This window comes from Pantherophis guttatus, chromosome 11 (genome assembly GCF_059756535.1).
Source record: "Pantherophis guttatus breed Tessera chromosome 11, ASM5975653v1, whole genome shotgun sequence".
Taxonomy (NCBI): Eukaryota; Metazoa; Chordata; class Lepidosauria; order Squamata; family Colubridae; genus Pantherophis; species Pantherophis guttatus.
Genome location: NC_142073.1, coordinates 11597415 through 11616895, shown reverse-complemented (window position 1 = coordinate 11616895; position 19481 = coordinate 11597415). Strand labels below are relative to the sequence as shown.

The window sequence follows — 19481 nt, the reverse complement described above, 5'->3', positions numbered from 1 at the left end:
ATTCTACAGCCAGCATAGTTTTCCTAATGCTATTCTTAACCCATTCATGTATTTTCACTTGCTGTCATTTGACTTGATGTGGACTCTCGTGTTAAGTCTGAATCTTCCAAGTTTCCCTCTTCAAACTGCCTGTGACTGAACCGAGATCCTATCTCTTGACCCAGGATTTCTAGATGTTGACTTTGTCTTAGAGATCCTGACCACTGACCTGGGGATCCTGACCTTAACCAGGAATCCTCATTGACACAGGGATCTTCATCTTTGGGCCCTTACAGATTGAGCGGTGACCCTGACCCAGATCCCTTGGGGATTCTATTCCTGTCTGCCAAGCTTCAGGGTCCTTTGGCTAGTGAATTGAGTTGAAAATGCCAATATTGGCATCCAGTCTCTCTAGTTGCTCTTTGATAAGGTAGCAACTTGCATGAATGGACACCAAGAGCTACCCAAAGAAACACAGTTCCAAGAACTCCTCTGGAGCAATTCTGAAACAGCCCTTGGCTTTATATTGGACTAATATTGTTTTTCTCAGATGTCACTAGAAACTTGAGAGCGTCCAGGCGGTGGTGAAAGAAGTGCAGAAGTGTGTTGGAGAAAGTGGATTGACCCTCCTTATCAACAATGCTGGCCTTTGAGCGGGCAGCGATCTGGACAGGTGTGGATAGAAATCAAATAAATAAATAAAACCAGTTCGTTCTCACAGGGAGGGACTACTCAGGGTACCGTCAGTCAAATTATGCCGACTGGTGACTCTCAGGGGGAGGGCCTTCTCTGTGAGGGCTCCAACCCTTTGGAATGAACTGTCCCTGGAGATAACGGAATATCCCTGATCTCCGTGCTTTCCGCCGTGCCCTCAAGACCCTGATGTTCCAACAGGCGGGGCTAAACATATGAACATGTGAATGATTTTTTTTTTAAATGTTATCTAATTCTGGGTTTTATTTAATTGGCCAAACTAAGTAATAATTTTAATTAACAATTTTATGATGTTTGTGTGTCTATATTTTTTTCTTGACTGTACACCGCCTTGAGTCCTACGGGAGAAAGGCGGTATAGAAATATAATAATAAATAAATAAATAAATAATAAATAAATAAATAAATAAATAAATAAATAAATAAATAAATAAATAAATAAATAACACAAGGTGGGTGTAGGGGCAGGGGTCCTCAAACTTGACCGCTTTAAGACTTGTGGACTTCAATTCAGTTGAGTTCAATTCAGTTGAGTTCAATTCAATTCAGTTGAGTTCAATTCAGTTGAGTTCAATTCAGTTGAGTTCAATTCAATTCAGTTGAGTTCAATTCAATTCAGTTGAGTTCAATTCAATTCAGTTGAGTTCAATTCAGTTGAGTTCAATTCAGTTGAGTTCAATTCAATTCAGTTGAGTTCAATTCAATTCAGTTGAGTTCAATTCAATTCAGTTGAGTTCAATTCAGTTCAGTTCAATTCAGTTGAAGTCCACAAGTCTTAAAAGAGGCCAAGTTTGAAGACCTCTGGTGTAGGAGTGGCCGATATCGCCCCCTGCTGGCCGCTGTCAGTTATAAAGCAACCAATATTGCCTTCTGCACTATTTAAACCGAAGTTTATAAGGAGATATCAAGTTAGGGTGGGCAACGTAAATCAGACCAGCACTTTCTATAATGGGGAGTGGGGAAAAAAAACGAAAGGAATCTCGAAGCATATTAGAAACAGTGGATTTCTCCGCTTTCAGCAATTCCAAAACTAGGGAGAATAAGAGGCAGCTCCAACCGCCGCCTTTGTTCTGCGTCGGCGCACGCGCAGAACGTTCCTCCCTCCCGGGTGGCCGGCAGAGCGCGCCGCTGGCGAGACGGGAGGCGTGCGCGCCGCCGCCGTCGGGAGCGCGCCAGACGCCAAGCAGGCTGTGGCGCCGCGGCCCTTCTTGGCTGCTGCTTCTTCTCGGTCCCCGGCTGAGCCGCGCGTCGGAGAAGGGGAGGAAGGGGCTCCGACGGACGCGAGGTGGGTCCGGGGAAGACGGGGAGGGGAGGGGGAGGGTTCTCTCGGCAGGTGGCCGTGTGAATGTGCGTGCCCGCGTGGGTGCGTGTTCTGTATGCGTGTTCGTGTCTTATGTCCCACCTCCCTCTGTAGTCTCCGTATGGCCAAGGGTGGGCTGGGTGGGTGCCTATAGATGTTTCCCTCTCTCTCGACTTTTGTGCCTACACGTGTCTTGGGCCATACGTGGGCGGGTGAGCACGTGTATAACCCAGGGGGTTTAACACAGGCGTGTCTGTGGGTGGATGCTGCGAGTTATATTGGATCAGGGATCCATCGGGCACCGAAGAAGGAGCTGCCTCTCTCTGAGCCAACACGTGCATGGGCTTCTTCCTTGTGTCCGATCACACTTGGCAAGAAAGTGTTCTATTCTATTCTATTCTATTCTATTCTATTCTATTCTATTCTATTCTATTCTATTCTATTCTATTCTATTCTATTCTATTCTATTCTATTCTATTCTACTCTACCCTACCCTACCCTACCCTACCCTACCCTATTCTAAGTCTGCACTACTATTAATCTTCTCATCGTTCCCACCACCCATCTCCTTCCACTTATGACTGTATGACTGTAACTTTCTTGCTTTTATCCTTACGATTTATATTGATATTGTTTCCTGATTGTTTATTTGTTTCCCTATGACTATCATTAAGTGTTATACCTTATGATTCTTGATGGTATCTTTTCTTTTATGTACACTGAGAGCATATGCACCAAGACAAATTCCTTGTGTGTCCAATCACACTTGGCCAATAAAGAATTCTATTCTATTCTATTCTATTCTATTCTATTCTATTCTATTCTATTCTATTCTATTCTATTCTATTCTATTCTATTCTATTCTATTCTATTCTATTCTATTCTATTCTACTCTACTCTACTCTACTCTACTCTACTCTACTCTACTCTACTCTACTCTATTCCATTTCTACCCTCTATTTTATTTCATTTCATTTCAATTCTATTTTATTCTACTCTACTCTTTTCTGTACTCTACTCTACTCTACTCTACTCTACCATATTCTATTCTATTCTATTCTATTCTATTCTATTCTATTCTATTCTATTCTATTCTATTCTATTCTATTCTATTCTACCCTACCCTACCTTACCCTACCCTACCCTACCCTACCCTACTCTACTCTATTCTATTCTATTCTATTCTATTCTATTCTATTCTATTCTATTCTATTCTATTCTATTCTACTCTATTCTACCCTACCTACCCTACCCTATTCTATTCTATTCTATTCTATTCTATTCTATTGTTAGGGTGCCCTTAATGCAAAGCACCCCAATGTGTGACAGGGGTCCTAAAGATTCACCCACCCAGTTTTGCAGGGATTGCCATCCAAGGCACCTGTCTGAATGAGCCAGATCCTGTTTTAAAGCACAGGGCAGCTCTAAGGCTTTGTGCCTGACCAGTTCAGTCTTGAAACGGTCTGAATTTCAGTCTGAAATAAAGATCTTGACTTATTCCAGCCAGGCTTCTAATTCCCAAAAGCTTTCTAATTGTTTTGGGTGTCGTGGGGATAGAAACCAGATGGATTCCCTCCCGGGAGCAAGTGGCTTTCTGCTCCTCTTTGTTACCTTCTTGGCTCTGGAATTCTGGGCCAGTCTCTCTCTAGGTTGGACCATGGAGTAGTTAGGGTAAGGGGCAGTGGCTTGGCTCTTGTTTGAGAGAACAGAGTTTAAAAAGCAGTGTGTTATGTGGAAGGGGTCTGTTTTGAGCCCCATGGTCATCATTAGCCGATGCATGGGTCCTTCCACGTTCCCCGTTTTGTTCGTGGCTACATGAAGCTCTGCTGGACAAAGGCCTTTGGCAGGTTGGCTTGAGATGTGATTAATGCAGTGCTGAGACTCAGCTCCACCCTTCTTGGGTTGTCTGTGGGTCCAAAAAGAGAGGGTGAGAAACTGAAATGGGACAGATCTATGCAGGCAGGATTATTAGCCTCTGTGCTAATTATCTCACTCACATAATACCCAGTGCATATGTGAATCATGAAAGGAAACGTTTGCAGTGCCTACAGGTAGTCCTTGGCTTACAACAGTTCATTTAGTGACCGGTTGAAGTTGCAATAGCACTGGAAAAAAAAGTGACATCACCCTTTTTCACACTTACGGCTGTTGCAGCATCCCTACGTGATTTACATTTGGATGCTTGGCAACTGACATTTATGATGGTTTCAGTGTCCTGGGGTCATGTGATCCCCTTTTGCGACCATCTCACAAGCAAAGTCAATAGGGAAACCAGATTCACTTAACAGCCGCGTTACTAATTTAAGAACCGCAGTGATTCACTTAACAAACGTGGCAAGAAATGTCGTAAAATGGGGCAAAACTCACTGAACAAATTTCTCACTTGGCTCAATTGTGATCAAAAGTTTAGGGCTATCTGTATTGCACATGAGCAGGATTAATATTTAAATGTATATAGAAAGAGGATCAAATTGAGAAGCTTCATCAAAATTGGATGTTGGATAACTACCTTTAGGTTAAATAGGAAACTAGCCAATCAAAGACTTTGGCCACCTAATGAGAAGGAAGGACTACTGGAGAAGAGCCTAATATTGGGAAAGATTGAGGGCAAAAGAAGAAGGGGACGACAGAGAACGAGGTGGCTGGATGGAGTTATTGAAGCCATTGGCGGGAGCTTAAATGGTCTCCGGCAGGAGTGAAATTCAGCAAATTCTAACAGGTTCTGGCGAACCAGTAGCGGAAATTTTGAGTAGTTCGGAGAACTGGAAAATACCATCTCTGCTGGCCCCAGAGTAGGGTGGGAATGGAGATTTTGCAATATCCTTTCCCCAGGAGTGGGGAGGGAATGGAGATTTTGCAATATCCTTCCGCCCCCTCCCCGAATGGGGATTTTGCGGTATCCTTTCCCTGCCCCGCCCACCAAGCCACAGAACCGGTAGTAAAAAAAAAAATTGAATTCCACCACTGGTCTCCGGGGGATGGTAGGGGACAGGAAGGCCTGTCCATGGGGTCACGATGGATCGGACACAACTTTGCAACTAACAACAACAAAGCAAATCCATCATGCGTTTTGTGAATGGTCCATTTTCCCCTCCCTTCTCTTGTAGACACGATGGATGAACCAAGATGCTGAAGAGCACTTTGCCCTGAGGGACTGGAGCGTGAAAGGAACACAAAATGAAAATGCTTCCCGGTGTCGGCGTATTTGGGACCGGGAGCTCGGCCCGTGTGCTGGTGCCTCTGCTGAGAGCAGAAGGCTTCTCCATTGAAGCTCTATGGGGGAAGACTGAAGAGGAAGCCAAACAGCTAGCTGAGGAAATGAACATTTCCTTCTACACAAGTCGAACAGATGATGTTTTGCTGCACCAGGATGTAGATCTGGTTTGCATCAACATTCCCCCACCGCTAACGCGACAAATTGCAGTGAAGGCTCTAGGTACGGTGTTTTTCCCAATAGCCAGTTTTGGGCATTGTATAAGATTTCAGTTTTCTCTTGGGTAGACGCCAACTTGGAAGACGGTCACAGTTGTTGAGTAATTAATAGCAGAAAATTGAACATTTCATCCTGGAACGAATTATATCAGAGAACTGGGAATCCTGTTGTTAAAAACTCCTCATGCCTGGTGAATTTTCAGTTGGTAAAGTAAAGGTCTGATGTTTTTTTTTTCTAACTATAAACTTGGAGGACTATTGTTACTCCAAAAAGAACAGGCCACATGAATCTCCCACAGGGGGAAAAAATGATCACACCACCACATGCCTTGCAAATGAATAGATTATGGGGAACGTACATACAGAAAAAAATTAATGCATAGAACATTTCCTTCAGAGGCTCAGCTCTGCATATGGTGAGCTTGAAAATTATTAGGCCTTAGGGCAATTGCTTCTGCCAAAATATGTTTTATTTCAGGGTTTTCCTTTTGCAGGTACAATTTTCTGATAAAGATATTTGCTTTTCCTAGGTTGGATTTGCATAGCAGATGCCACATATTTAAAAAAAAAAAAAAACCCTTGGGAACAGAGGTCGTCTTTTCATTTTTGACAGCCAGCCAGTATTAATGCTTTGTTTAAACCCAAATCACAGGTAGTCTTCGTTTAGCTACCACAACTGAAATTGGCAACTTGATCATTAAGCAAAGAGTGGCTAAATAAAACCGTTGGCTGTGCTTACAATCTTAACTTCAGTTTTACAGACCTGCCAAAAGTTGTAAATGTGAATCTTGGTTGCAAAGTTACTTTTTCATCACCGTTATAACTGCAACAAATGCTACAAAAGGGCTGCCTGTATTTCTGCATGGATTTATTTTGATTTATGCAAGATGAAACTTTTCTGTGTTTCTGTAACAATATTGTTGCATGGTCTTTTCCTAAGCAACATAGCAAAAAAAAATAAATAAATATGTTGATTGTTAAAAGAGCATACAGGATGATTTGCTTGCCTGTGTGCATACAGGCCAAGTTATATATTTCAGGAGCATTATAAGCTGTTTTTTAATTCTTGGCTTGACTCGGTGTTCGCTTTCTTCCTCTTGCAATTCTCTGAATGCAGGCTTGTACTCCTACTCAAGATTAATTCAGCATTCCACCCTTGCTGCGTCTGGCAATATTTTCTGCCCAATGCCTGGGAGAACAGCCAGGTCTTCAAAGTCTTTCAGACTGTCTCTGGGTTGCCTAAATAATGCATCTCGGTAGCTGTTTCACAGGGTATTTTTCAGCCACCTCATCCCTGCAAATTGCAACCATTATTGTGGCTGTTGGTCTATCCAGCACTATAAGCAGGGAGATTACTTAATCATTTATATTCCTCTTAAATAAAACTGACATAATGTCCCAGGCCTTTGGAACAAAAATGCTTTTTTTTTTTTTGCAGAAATTAAAAAGCAGTGGCATTTTCTGTATATGACTGAATTAACTTTACATGTTCTGAGAAGTTCTAAGGGATAAAGTTATGAATAAACCAGCATGTTTCTGTAGCTTTGCTGTGCACTGGAAATCTACAAAGACTACAACAACATTTTTAACCCTTCAATGATAGAATAAACAACTTCAGATGTCCCGAAAAAATGAATTCTTAACCACTGCATTTCTTGTTATCAGTCCTTCTCGCTGCTATAACATGTATTACAAAAACAAGCAGACAAGTTCATTTTTCATGGATGAATTGCTAAAAATAACTAACATTACTTCCTGCTGAATCAACACAACCAGTTTAGGAGCCTCTGAAGTACTAAAAAGATGTCAGGAGGAATATATAGAAAAAAATATAAATGAAATGTGAGCACCTGTTACGGTGCGTCTTATCCTCCAATCTAATGGGAAACATGAGAAATAGTATAGAGGCCTGATCATCCTTGCAGGCAGCAAAAGAAAAAAAGAAAAAAAAAAAAGACCATAGCAGAATGTAAAATAAAAGCAAAGTAATTGGGAACTGGGTAGTTGCAACCGCTCTGCTTTCGAAGGCTTTGCTTTTCTCATTGTTTGGTTGTGGATTAAAAAATCTCCGGATTAAACTGCTGTCCTTTCTTTGCAGGAATTGGAAAGAATGTAATCTGTGAGAAAGCCGCTACCTCTCTCGATGCTTTTAGGATGGTCACAGCTGCTAGGTATTACCCCAAACTCATGAGCATTGTGGGCAACGCTCTGCGTTTTCTACCCGCGTTTGTCAGAATGAAGCAGTTACTCGACGAACACTATGTCGGCAGCATCCTGGTCTGTGACGTGCGAGTGTATTGGGGAAGCCTCCTCAGCCAGAAGTACAACTGGATTTGCGATGAGTTAATGGGCGGGGGCGGCCTGCACACGATGGGCACTTACATCATAGACTTGCTGACCCATCTCACGAACCAAAAGGCCGAGAAGGTCCACGGGCTGCTGAAAACGTTCGTCAAGCAGAACTCGGCCATCAGCGGCATCCGCCACGTCACCAGCGATGACTTCTGCTTCTTCCAGATGCTGATGACAGGAGGCATCTGTAGCACAGTGACGCTGAATTTCAACATGCCCGGGTCTTTCGTTCACGAGGTCATGATCGTAGGCTCCGCGGGACGTCTTATTGCTCGCGGGATGGACTTATACGGCCAGAAGAACGCAGCTCCCCAGGAAGAGCTGTTATTTAAGGACTCCCTGACTATCCACGCCGAGCTTTCCGAGAAAGAATTCGAAGACATCCCTCTTCTGTACCTCAAAGGGATGGTCTACCTGGTGCAAGCTCTCCGCCTTTCCTTCCAGGATCAGGAAGACCAACGGACCTGGGATCCCAAACCGGTAGCAGTGGCAGCTTCCTTTGAGGACGGTCTCTATATGCAAAGTGTCATAGATGCCATTAAAAAGTCCAGCAGGTCTGGGGAGTGGGAAACGGTGGAGGAGATGATTGAGGAGCCTGATACCAACCAGAACCTCTGTGAGGCGCTGCAGAGAAATAACTTATAACGCAGATATTCCTGCAAAGCGGAACAATTGGAAGCAGAAAGGGCGGGTGGGTGGATGGAATGGAAGCAGGGAAAAAGAGGAAGGGTATATGTGTGTAAAAGGGGTAGCCTTTGGTTTTTAATCTGGGAGAATTTTAAACGTGGCAGATGTACGTGTCTTTGGTTACTTAAATTTAATAACTCGTGTATCGTTAGGAAGACTTGAATTGCCAGTTGCACTCAGCGGACAAGAACTCTGCTCCCTGTGCCCTCCCCCCGCCCCAAAGCAAGAGCTTTTGGGGTGCAGAGCTCTCTTCCGCGCCCAGCTCACGTATTAATGCTAAGTTGAACATCATTGGCATGTTGTGCTAGAGAATGCCGATGGTTGATTTTAAAATAGGAATCGGGGTTATTTTTTTTTTACAGCTCTTTGAGGTGGGGAAACAGCTTCCCCGAAGGAATACAAGGAGGCGAATCTTTAGAGCTTGTTCTTTAAGAGGATTAGAAGGGACAGATCCAGGTATCTCTTTGTAGAGACGCAAGACTTTGCTACAATTCAGGGATAAGCCGGTAAAAATCATCATGTTCATTCCTTCCTATATGTAAGGATTGGGTATAGGGGGTGAAGGCAGAGAGGATTTAAAATTAAGTTCCTTCCCTTGGAAAAAAAACACACACGCACATCAAAAAAAAAAACCCTGCTTTTTGCACAAACAGGCTGAACTTGGAAGGGACCGTCTCTTGTCTAATGTGCATCTTTTTCTTGAACGCTCTTGCTTTATTTTATCTGACAAAACACCCGATGGGGATGCGGTTGCCTGTTTGTGCATCTCGGTGTTTCTTACCCTTGATTGGCATGAGGGTTGCCCAAGATTGCCCTTTTCTTTCCATCCAATATCCTCGCCTGCCTTTTTTTCCATGCCCACCGATGCCGATTGCTTGGCAGTGCAAAAACCACGTCCCGTAGCCAGCCTTTGTTGGTGAGAATTTTCGGCTGTTTAAACGAAGGAAGCATTAAAACTGTCCGAAGGAAGGGAAGCTGAGCTTGGAAAACACATCCGAGTTACTTTTAACTGTAATCTGGTAGGGCTTGGCATTTGTTGGAGACAATCCAAGATAAACAGCAGTTTAGTGAATTGAAGCAAACTCTGGTTCCATTGCCTTTCTCTCCCCCATTTTTATCTCTGGAGGATCTCTGGAGGAGATTTTATTACCAGAACTCGAAGAAAAACAACCCCTAACTTTTTAATGAAACGTCGTTTACTTGAATGTTATTTTATTTTTCTTACGTTGTTTCCCTACTGGGTTTTAATCCTGTAAATTAAGATAAAGCATTAACAAGCCTGCCTCCGTTGTGTTCTTTTAAATGATAGCCTATAATGGAAACTAAGAACAGATACAATCAAGTACCGGATCAGCTGCTCTGCTCCCCCGAGGGAAAAAAAATCTTAATTATTTTCTTCTCTTTTGTGACTTTGAAGCTATTTTTAGGTACCACGGCTCTATCTTATAATTAGCATTTCAGTTAACTAAGGAGGTTCAGGATGTGTACAGCTCCTATAGTAAAGAAAAGGCAAGATCATGAATGGAGAATTTTCCCCCCTAATTTCTCTTCCCAGTACAGGTAGTCCTCGACTTACGACGATTCATTTAGTGACCATTCAAAGTTAATAACGGCACTGAAAAAAGTGACTGTTTTTCACACAACCACCGTAGCATCTCCATGGTCGCATGATCCAAATTCAGACCCGTGGCAACTGACTCATATTTATGACGGTTGCAGTGTCCCAGGGACACGGGATCCCCTTCGGCATCCCCTGACAAGCAACATCAATGGGGAAGCCAGATCAACTTAACCAACCTGGGACTAACATAAACAATTGCAGAGATTCGCTTAGCAAGTGTGGCAAGAAAGTTCGTAAAATTGGGGCAAAATTCACTTAACAACTGTCTCACTGTCTTAGCAGCAGGAATTTTGGGCTCAAATTGTCCAAAGTCAAGGACTACCCTGTACATGCTTTGGCAAGGACTGTTGTGTTTAAAGCTTCACAAAGGCTGGCATGATCGAAATTTGTGCTGAGATTTTGGGATAGGACACCAATACCTCGGATACAAAATGGTGCTTAATTATCATCCCACTTATGGTGTTTTTTGGGTTTTATGTTTCTCCCATCATGCTGCTATTTAGGATAAAGGTTCCCCTCATACATATGTGCTAGTCGTTCCTGAGGCAGTGCTCATCTCCGTTTCAAAGCCAAAGAGCCAGCGCTGTCCGAAGACGTCTCCGTGGTCATGTGGCCGACATGACTAAATGCCAAAGGCGCACAGAACGCTGTTACCTTCCCACCAAAGGTGGTCCCTATTTTTCTACTTGTATTTTTTATGTGCTTTTGAACTGCTAGGTTGGCAGAAGCTGGGATGAGTAACGGGAGCTCACCCCGTTACGCGGTGCTAGGGATTCGAACTGCTGAACTGCCGACCTTTTGATCGACAAGCTCAGCGTCTTAGCCACTGAGCCACTGCATCCCTAGCCCTATAATAGCACTATCTGCTATTATAAATGCATAAAAATTAAGGTTGTGTCATCTGGGAAGAAGCAGATGCAAATGACTTACTATCTTTGCTCGGACCAACTACCTCAGAAAGATCGATATGGGAATAAAATGTGGGAGAAACCCGTGTACATCTTGGTCATTGTTAATTACTCAGAAATGTCAAGGAGGATCTTGAGATGAATGGACTATACTTCTCTGTCTTTTCTAACACTCCTTTAGACACTGGCTTACAGTATTTAGACAGGAGCAATTCGAGTCCTGTTCGCTTCCATTTTTTCCTCTATTTTACAGCAAGGAACAAGACAAATATTTTTGACACCTGACTATAATGAACAAAACTTAAAAGAATTACACTCGTATGGCCTTCAAGGACTATCTTCCCGTTTCTGGGAGAAAAAAGCACTGTTGATCTCTTGAAGGAAGAGCTTGGCCTCCTATCAGATAGGATTATTTGTTCTGCGGTGACAATGGTGGGACTAGGTGAGCTGCACAGACGCTGAGCATCTTATCGATGTCCACTTGAGTAGACTTATCCACCTCTGTTTTCACCACAGCTCCTGAAGTGGCATTCAGTAGACTCCTCAGTTCCTTGCCTTTCTCTTCTGCAACTGCAACAGAAAACAAGAGGATCAGTATGGAGTAATTTCTGAGCTAGGTAGCCATGATAGCAAGGTAAAGGTTTCCCTCGCACATGTGCTAGTCGTTCCCGACTCTAGGGGGCGGTGCTCATCTCCGTTTCAAAGCCGAAGAGCCAGCGCTGTCCGAAGATGTCTCCGTGGTCATGTGGCCGGCATGACTAAACGCCAAAGGCGCACGGAACGCTGTTACCTTCCCATCAAAGGTGGTCCCTATTTTTCTACTTGCATTTTTTACCTGCTTTCGAACTGCTAAGTTGGCAGAAGCTGGGACAAGTACGGGGAGCTCACCCCCTTTACGTGGCACTAGGGATTCGAACCGCTGAACTGCCGATCTTTCGATCGACAAGCTCAGCATCTTAGCTCCTGAGCCACGGCATCCCTTTCATGATAGCAAACAAAATGGCTTTTTGAGTTCCGTAGCACAGATATTTCAAAACACATCATAACTTCAGACTTTTTGAAAAAGGAAGGACATAGACTTCACATCAAGAATAGGTTTAGCCAATCACCAAGAGCACCAAATTATTTTTTCAATTCCCAGCCCTCTTTGTTTCCATGTTGTTACCTATCGATGGAGTTGTTCTCAGTTCTATGGCGCCCATCTTGTTTTCTTGTGTAGAAGGAGCCTCCATTGGGGGCAGATCATATTCCTTATCCGATGGCCTATTCATCTCTGGGTTGTCGTAGTTAATGTATTGGTATAAAGGACGCAAACGCTGGGACTTTTCTAGAAGCAATGAGACAGTGTGAATGTTGTAGAGCAGATAACTTCTGAAGTATAATGATACTGAATACAGCTACAGTACTCCTTAAACATGACAAAGGCAACCCAATTTGGTGTAGTGGTGAAGGCTTCAGGCTAGAAATTCTGAGATTGTGAGGTGATTGATAGATGAGAGAGAGAGAGAGAGAGAGAGAGAGAGAGAGAGAGATGACGTTAAGGTGGAAACTGAGGTAGGTATTTTCCCTGAATCTTTATCTGACCTATTTAGGTACACACCTTGCAAACCTGTCCAACTGGTAAACCATAAACACCTTCAAAAATTCTGTGTACGATTTCTAATGAAAAATTGATTGATTGATTAATTCATTCATTCATTCATACCTCCAAACATCCATTCATTCTATATGGCACCCCGTTTCCTTAGTTTTTGAGGCGTCACACCCTGCATAAGGAACAAACACCTTAGAACTGGAATTTCCATTCTCCCATGATGGAACATGTTCGAGAAAAATGTTCTTGGTTATCCAAAGAAGCAGTAACACTGTTCTTTCTTTTTCATGTCTGCTTATACATTTCTTGAAGAATATCACGTACATTGTGGTATGCTGGTCATGGGGCTGAATGCAAGGTGTAAGTAGCATTTGCTACTTACTGTCTTTGTTCTCTATATCTATCTAATCTAAATAGATAGATAGACGGACGGACGGACGGAAGGAAGGAAGGAAGGAAGGAAGGATGGATGGATATATGATAGCTGGATAGATAGATAGATAGATAGATGGATGGATGGATGGATGGATGGATGGATATATGATAGCTGGATAGATAGATAGATAGATAGATAGATAGATAGATAGATAGATAGATAGAAAGAAAGAAAGCTGGATAGCTTTCTGTCTGTCTATCTATCTATCTATCTATCTATCTAGATTAGATTAGATAGATATAGAGAGACAATCCAGCTATCATATTTCCATCCATCCATCCTTCCATCTATCTATCTATCTATCTATCTATCCAGCTATCATATATCCATCTATCCTTCCATCCATCTATCTATCTATCTATCTATCTATCTATCTATCTATCTATCTATCTATCCAGCTATCATATATCCATCCATCCTTCCATCCATCTATCTATCTATCTATCTATCTATCTATCTATCTATCCAGCTATCATATATCCATCCATCCTTCCATCTATCTATCTATCTATCTATCTATCTATCTATCTATCTATCTATCTATCTATTTATCATCTATGTCTATCTGTTTCTAAACAGAGAGAGAGAGAAAAAGATGTATCTGTACCTAATACAAACAGAGTTAATTTTGGAGAAGGAGTTCCTTATTTACAAATGGAAAAGGAATTACATTCATAGTAACTATTTTAATCAGTAGCTATGTAATATTTATTGATTTAATCTCATTTATGTTTTTTTCTCCTGTCCTGGTCTTTCTGCTGTAGGACTCCTGGCAGAGCAACAATTCGTCAACAGCTAATAGGGCTCAATTAAGAGGCATGCATCCATAATCTAAACTGATGCGATCTCCTCATTTTCAGACCCTTGGAATGCAGTACTTGCATCAGAAAGTAATACAATGAAATACGGAACATCTCTCAAATTCATGCTCCGATGCCCTTCTGTTCACTCACTCTCTGTAGTTGCAGATTCTGGAGGCAGAGAACTCCCTGGGGTGGCGGGTGGGACGGGGGTGGTCTCTTGAGTTGACTTCCTTTTCTTGGATTTCTTGGGCTGCTTCAGCACAAGAGGAGCTTCAGCTTTGGAGCTTTCAGCCTCCTCTGTCCTTGGAGGCAACTTCTTGAAGTCTGCATGCTGAAAAGTGAGCATGTCAGAATCAGTTCTGTAGGGCAGAAAGAAGACAGGAGAGGAGCACAAGGGAAGGTCCGGTCCGTCTCCCTTGACCCCGATCCCATCTTGGAAACCCACATAGCTAGGCCATGATTGTTTGTTTGAATTGTTGATCTCCTCTATGCCTTCTTCTTGCAAGCATCCTTCCAGAGGGCAGAAGGAACAGTCAGTTAAAATGAAGTCCTGCTCCAAGAAACAGGATCACCACCTTGGCCCGTGGTGAGTTAAGTGATGCCATGTCCTCCCTCTCGCAGTGCCTAGAGGCTGTTAGGGGCTGGATAGGGAGCCCCTAAAACAGGGGTCAGCAACCTGCGGCTCTGGAGCCGCATCTGGCTCCCTGTCACTCAAAATATGTGTCACAACCGCCAACGTGCAACACCCACCAGCACACAATTTATTGAGCTTTTCAACTCTCAGTAGGCCAACCATGGATAAATCAAAGAAAAAATAATAATAAAAAAAGAAGAAGAAGAAGGGAGGGAAGGGAAAGAGAGGAGAAGGAGAAGAAGGATTGTTGTAAAATAAGGGAGATGGAATGGTAGAATAGCAACCCCGAGTATACTCAAATTTTTTAGGATGAAGAATGAACTAATATGAAAGTTAAAAGAGAATATGTATGATTAACAAGGGAGAAGAGACTGTACATTTAAGACATGTTTATGAGAAATAAAAATAAATAAAAAAGTTCCCCCCCCCCCAAAAAAAAGTTCCTATCGCAGAATAATCTCCTTTTGAGTTCCAAGGCCCAGATTTCTCATAACTTACTTGGTCATCCTTGCCTTGAACCCATAATTCGTCAGCCAAGCTTGCAAAACTGAAGCAGACTTCAGATTCTTGAGTTCAGGAAAGAAGTCTTGGTGTTGCTGGATTTCTTCCTCGTACAGCTTGGCATGCAGGTTAATGCCCTTGCCATCTTCGTGCCACTGGAAAGAGGAAACATCACCATTGATTGTGGGGGGAGGGGCAATGTAGAAGAGGAGAGGAAAGAGAGAAATCCGAACCTAATTTTCTGAGGAAGAATATGAAAGATTATTGGGGCGGAGCAAATTAATTTTGTAGGGCCTGGGGCACATTCAGAATTATCATTATATAACTTGGGTTTACTTACAAAATACAGATAAGTCCTTGACTTATCACAGTCAGAGGTGGGTTTCAGGAGGTTCTGACCAGGGGTGGGTTCTACTTAACCTTTACTATTGGATTGTAACAGGATGACACGTGTGTGCTTGCTTTGCTCGCATGTGTGCCCTGCTTCTGCGCACGCACAGAAGCTTCTGGGCATGTGCAGATTACCGATGACAACATCCAGGGCGGTGGCGGGGCCTCCCACCAGTTTTACTACCAGTTCTTGCGAACCGGTCCGAACCAGGGGCAACCCACCACTGGTTCCAACCAGTTCTGGAGAACCGATAGTGGAAATTTTGAGTAATTCGGAGAACTGATAAATACCACCTCTAACTGGCCCCACCCCCATCTATTCTCTGCCTCCCGAGTCCCAGCTGATCAGGAGGAAATGGGGATTTTGCAATAACCTTCCCCTGGAGCGGGGAGGAAATGGGGATTTTGCAATAACCTTCCCCTGGAGCGGGGAGGAAGTGGGGATTTTGCAGTAACCTTCCCCTGGAGTGGGGAGGGAATGGGGATTTTGCAGTAACCTTCCCTTGGAGTGGGGAGGAAATGGGGATTTTGCAATAACCTTCCCCTGGAGTGGGGAGGGAATGGGGATTTTGCAGTAACCTTCCCTTGGAGTGGGGAGGAAATGGGGATTTTGCAATAACCTTCCCCTGGAGTGGGGAGGGAATGGGGATTTTGCAGTAACCTTCCCCTGGAGCGGGGAGGAAATGGGGATTTTGCAGTATCCTTCCCCTGCCATGCCCACCAAACCACGCCCACCAAGCTATGCCATGCCTACCAAGCCACACCCACAGAATCGGCGGTAAAAAATTTTGAAACCCACCACTGATCACCGTTCATTTATTGACTGTGGAAAGTTACAATGGCACCAGAACAAAAAATCATTTATGACTGTTTTTCACTGTTGTGAAGGAAGGACTTATCTGTATATGATGCTAGAAGTTGGATCTTTTACTAGCACCATGCCAGATTGCTGTTTCTTTCTTATTAAAAGTGCTTTTTAAAAAAGGATACAGTAAGGAATCTGTGAGCGTCAAGGAAAGTGTACGAGATGTATACCCAGTGGAGGGATTCAGCCGGTTCGCACCACTTTGGCCGAACCGGTTGTTAAATTTCTGGCTGGCCCCTTCCCTCCCTGCCCCTTCCAGAAGTCCTCCCGTGCCCTGTTTTGGCTCCCAGGTAAGTGCAAGGAGGCCTACTAGGCCCAAAATGGGGCGGAGGGAGGTGCCCCCCCGCAACCATTTTTGCTCCCAGGGGAGTGCAAGAGGCGGAGTGATGCCTGTCACACCTGGCCACGCCCACCATGGCCACGCCCACCCAGCTGGTCATTAGGGCAGAGAACCAATTGTTAAATTATTTGAATCCTGCCACTGTGTATACCTGATCTTGGGACAAGAGACATATTTTGGCGAAAAACAGTCCGTAACCTTCCGAAGTTGCAATCAGTATTTCTAGTATTGATCGGCATATTCCTCTCTCCTGCTCATTCCTGCATCAAATTATCCATTCGTTCCACCTTTTTAACATATGGGTGTTGCCCGTGTTTATAAGTCATGCACTCTTCCGTTTTCCTTTCCTGTATTACTCATGGTTTACCTCCAGTGACTTGATGGTGGGGTTTTCCAAGGCTGCAGCCAGCTGGAACAGAAAATGTGGGATGTTGGTCTTTCCTCCCAGCTTCTTCTCATTGGGACTTCTGGCACAGGTTGCCATCACCTGCCAGGTGGGAGAAGAAGAAGGAAAAAAAAGCAGATACTGGCTGCCGTACGTGTGTATTTTGCTGGGCAAATAAAATAGCAGATTTTTAGTTTATTTACAGTTAGAAATAGTGGTACTTCCTGCTGTCAGGGCACCACTGTTTGAATTGTGGAGAGAAATAGAAAGTTAGAGGGACTGGATTGGTGCAACACGTAAGAAGGTCATGATTTTTCAGAATTGTACACGGGAAAAAACAATTGGAAAGCAGGGTTTTTGGACCCCAATTGGTTACTAAACCGTTTGTGTCTATGGAGATTCTCAATCATCCAAGGCATGGTTGTCGCAAAGATCCTTTTGAAAAGGCAACTGGACTTTCTTGGGGATTTTTTTTTCCTTTGAAGACGTTTCGCTTCTCATCCAAGAAGCTTCTTCAGTTCTGAGCTGAAGAACTGAAGAAGCTTCTTGGATGAGAAGCAAAATTGTTAGACACCCTTGTTACCTCTAGGTTGGACTACTGTAACACCCTCTACATGGGGCTGCCCTTGGGATGTGTCCGGAGGCTTCAGCTACTCCAAAATGCAGCCGCGCGGGTAGTTACGGGGGCGTCTAGATACTCCCGTGTAACACCTCTCCCGCGTGAGCTGCACTGGCTACCGGTGGCACTCCGGATACGTTTCAAGGTGCTGGTGCTCACCTATAAAGCCCTTCATGGCTTAGGCCCAGGGTACTTGCAGGACCATCTCCAGCCGTTCTCCCATCGTCCTGTGCGCTCTCACAGAGTCGGCCTCCTCAGGGTGCCGTCGGCCAAACAATGTCGGCTGACGACCCCCAGGGGGAGGGCGTTCTCTGTGGGAGCCCCGACCCTCTGGAATGGATTGCCCACTGAGCTCAGGACAGCCCCCGACCTTCTTTCCTTCCGTCGCGAGCTGAAGACATGGCTCTTCCGCCAATTAAACTGATCCGTTTGGGGGTACACTGGTATAATTTTAAATCATTTTTAATTTGGTATTGTATTGTGATTTGTATTGAAGTTGTCATTTTGTAAGCCGCCTTGAGTCCCTAGGGAGAAAGGCGGCATATAAATCGCAATAAATAAATAAATAAATAAATAAATAAATAAATAAATAAATAAATAAATAAATAAAATGTTTTCAGACAAAAACCAAGAAAGTCAAGTTGCCTTTTGGAAAAAGCAAGCAATGGCGCAGCAGGCAATGGGTTGCTACGGCAGCGGCTTTTTCGGCGACCTCCAGTAGTTTTCTTTTTTGATGCAACGGCGAGAAGCCTTCCAGCTGCCGCCTCTATGAGAGCTGCTTCCTAGCAGTCGGGCGGGCGGGCGGGCGGCGCAAGTGAGCAGCGACTGGGCTACCGGTTCAGGGGCGTGGCTAGCCAGCAGTTGCTAACAGTTCGGTGAACCAGGCCAAATTACCACTACCTGTTTGCCCGAACCTGTGCGAACTGATAGAAACCCACCACTGCTCCATTCCCATGGAAGCTCTGGGTAAAAATTCTAGTTATTATAGCAATAACTCTAGCAAGCGATGTCAACTGAATTATAGAACAAAAAGCAGATATTTCTGATGTACCAAGGACAGATAGCTTTTTGGGTGTCCTTCTGTGTCTTTCTCAGTGACTAATAGCTGTTCCTTCTGTAACTCCGGCTGCTCCTGCTAACTATTTTATTAAGCTTCTAAAGTTATATTATTTACCACTGGTTCATGAATTATGGGGATTTTCATAAATCCTGAAACCCGAATGAGGATTTATTTTAAAAAGGTAAGGAGGTTCCGTTTCCCATTTTCATTGGTGTACACCTGGAAGCTATGAGCATCCAAGCATCCATCTGTTGTTATCGTTCAAATTGAGGACCAACTCAGGGATGTTGGCGATTCAAAAACAGATAAATAAATGTTCTCACCACAACCGTCTGTGACAGTTTGTCTAAACTAAAACGTCGGTGGGTTTCCACTGCTCTGTCCAGTAGTGATTGGTTAGTAAGCCTTGAGGATATTAGCTTGACTTCTTTAGGACCAGTTGCTAAGCTACCAGGCTCATAGCATTCTGCTGCCACTCCATCAATGGTTGGGAATCTAGATCCTTTCTTCGATGCAGCTCCAGAAATGTTTGCTAAGTTCTCCATCAATTAGCCTCTTGGGAGTAGTGACTAAATTGCTTAATACGTTAGCTACAGAATACGTGGCTGCCCTTCTGTCTTTTGCCAAGCCATTGCAATTCTGCAAGATCAACAGGTGTGGAAGGACATTGAACGTTGGATGAATAATAAATTAATTTTTCATTAGAGGTCATAAGTAGGATGTTTTCAGTGGACCTTTTTCTTATTTACCTAAACCTCTGCCCAATGCTTCCGAAGAAGGCATTAACGCTAGGAAAGGTGGGAAGGAAGAGGAGGAAGAGGATAAACAGCAGCCAGGGGAATTGACTCAGGCATGGTAGCAA

General features: G+C 43.7%; 2 protein-coding genes across 2 annotated transcripts; one reads left to right on the top strand and one right to left on the bottom strand.

Moving 5' to 3' along the window:
- The first annotated feature begins 1788 nt into the window (after positions 1 to 1788).
- On the top strand, positions 1789 to 9745 carry GFOD2 (Gfo/Idh/MocA-like oxidoreductase domain containing 2). Its single transcript, XM_060681596.2, has 3 exons — positions 1789 to 1977; positions 5100 to 5428; positions 7523 to 9745. Exons 2-3 carry the CDS (start codon positions 5170 to 5172, stop codon positions 8419 to 8421), a joined length of 1158 nt encoding a protein of 385 aa, XP_060537579.2. The 5' UTR covers positions 1789 to 1977; positions 5100 to 5169; the 3' UTR covers positions 8422 to 9745.
- Positions 8567 to 19032, bottom strand: C11H16orf86 (chromosome 11 C16orf86 homolog). Its single transcript, XM_034425805.3, has 6 exons — positions 18943 to 19032; positions 16923 to 17042; positions 14958 to 15115; positions 13976 to 14184; positions 12158 to 12319; positions 8567 to 11562 (listed from the first exon to the last, which is right to left on the bottom strand). Exons 2-6 carry the CDS (start codon positions 17037 to 17039, stop codon positions 11402 to 11404), a joined length of 807 nt encoding a protein of 268 aa, XP_034281696.2. The 5' UTR covers positions 17040 to 17042; positions 18943 to 19032; the 3' UTR covers positions 8567 to 11401.
- Between the last annotated feature and the right edge of the window lie 449 nt (positions 19033 to 19481).

What these genes read in the sequence shown, in the direction of transcription:
- GFOD2 (XM_060681596.2), top strand. Translation starts at nt 5,170, where the DNA reads ATGAAAATGCTTCCCGGTGTCGGCGTATTTGGGACCGGGAGCTCGGCC. An exon ending in AATTGCAGTGAAGGCTCTAG is followed by an intron (nt 5,429 to 7,522) that starts GTACGGTGTTTT and finishes CTTTCTTTGCAG; the next exon opens with GAATTGGAAAGAATGTAATC.
- C11H16orf86 (XM_034425805.3), bottom strand. Translation starts at nt 17,039, where the DNA reads ATGGCAACCTGTGCCAGAAGTCCCAATGAGAAGAAGCTGGGAGGAAAG. An exon ending in CCACCATCAAGTCACTGGAG is followed by an intron (nt 15,116 to 16,922) that starts GTAAACCATGAG and finishes TCCTCTTTCCAG; the next exon opens with TGGCACGAAGATGGCAAGGG. An exon ending in GAGAACAACTCCATCGATAG is followed by an intron (nt 11,563 to 12,157) that starts GTAACAACATGG and finishes TTTCTGTTGCAG; the next exon opens with TTGCAGAAGAGAAAGGCAAG.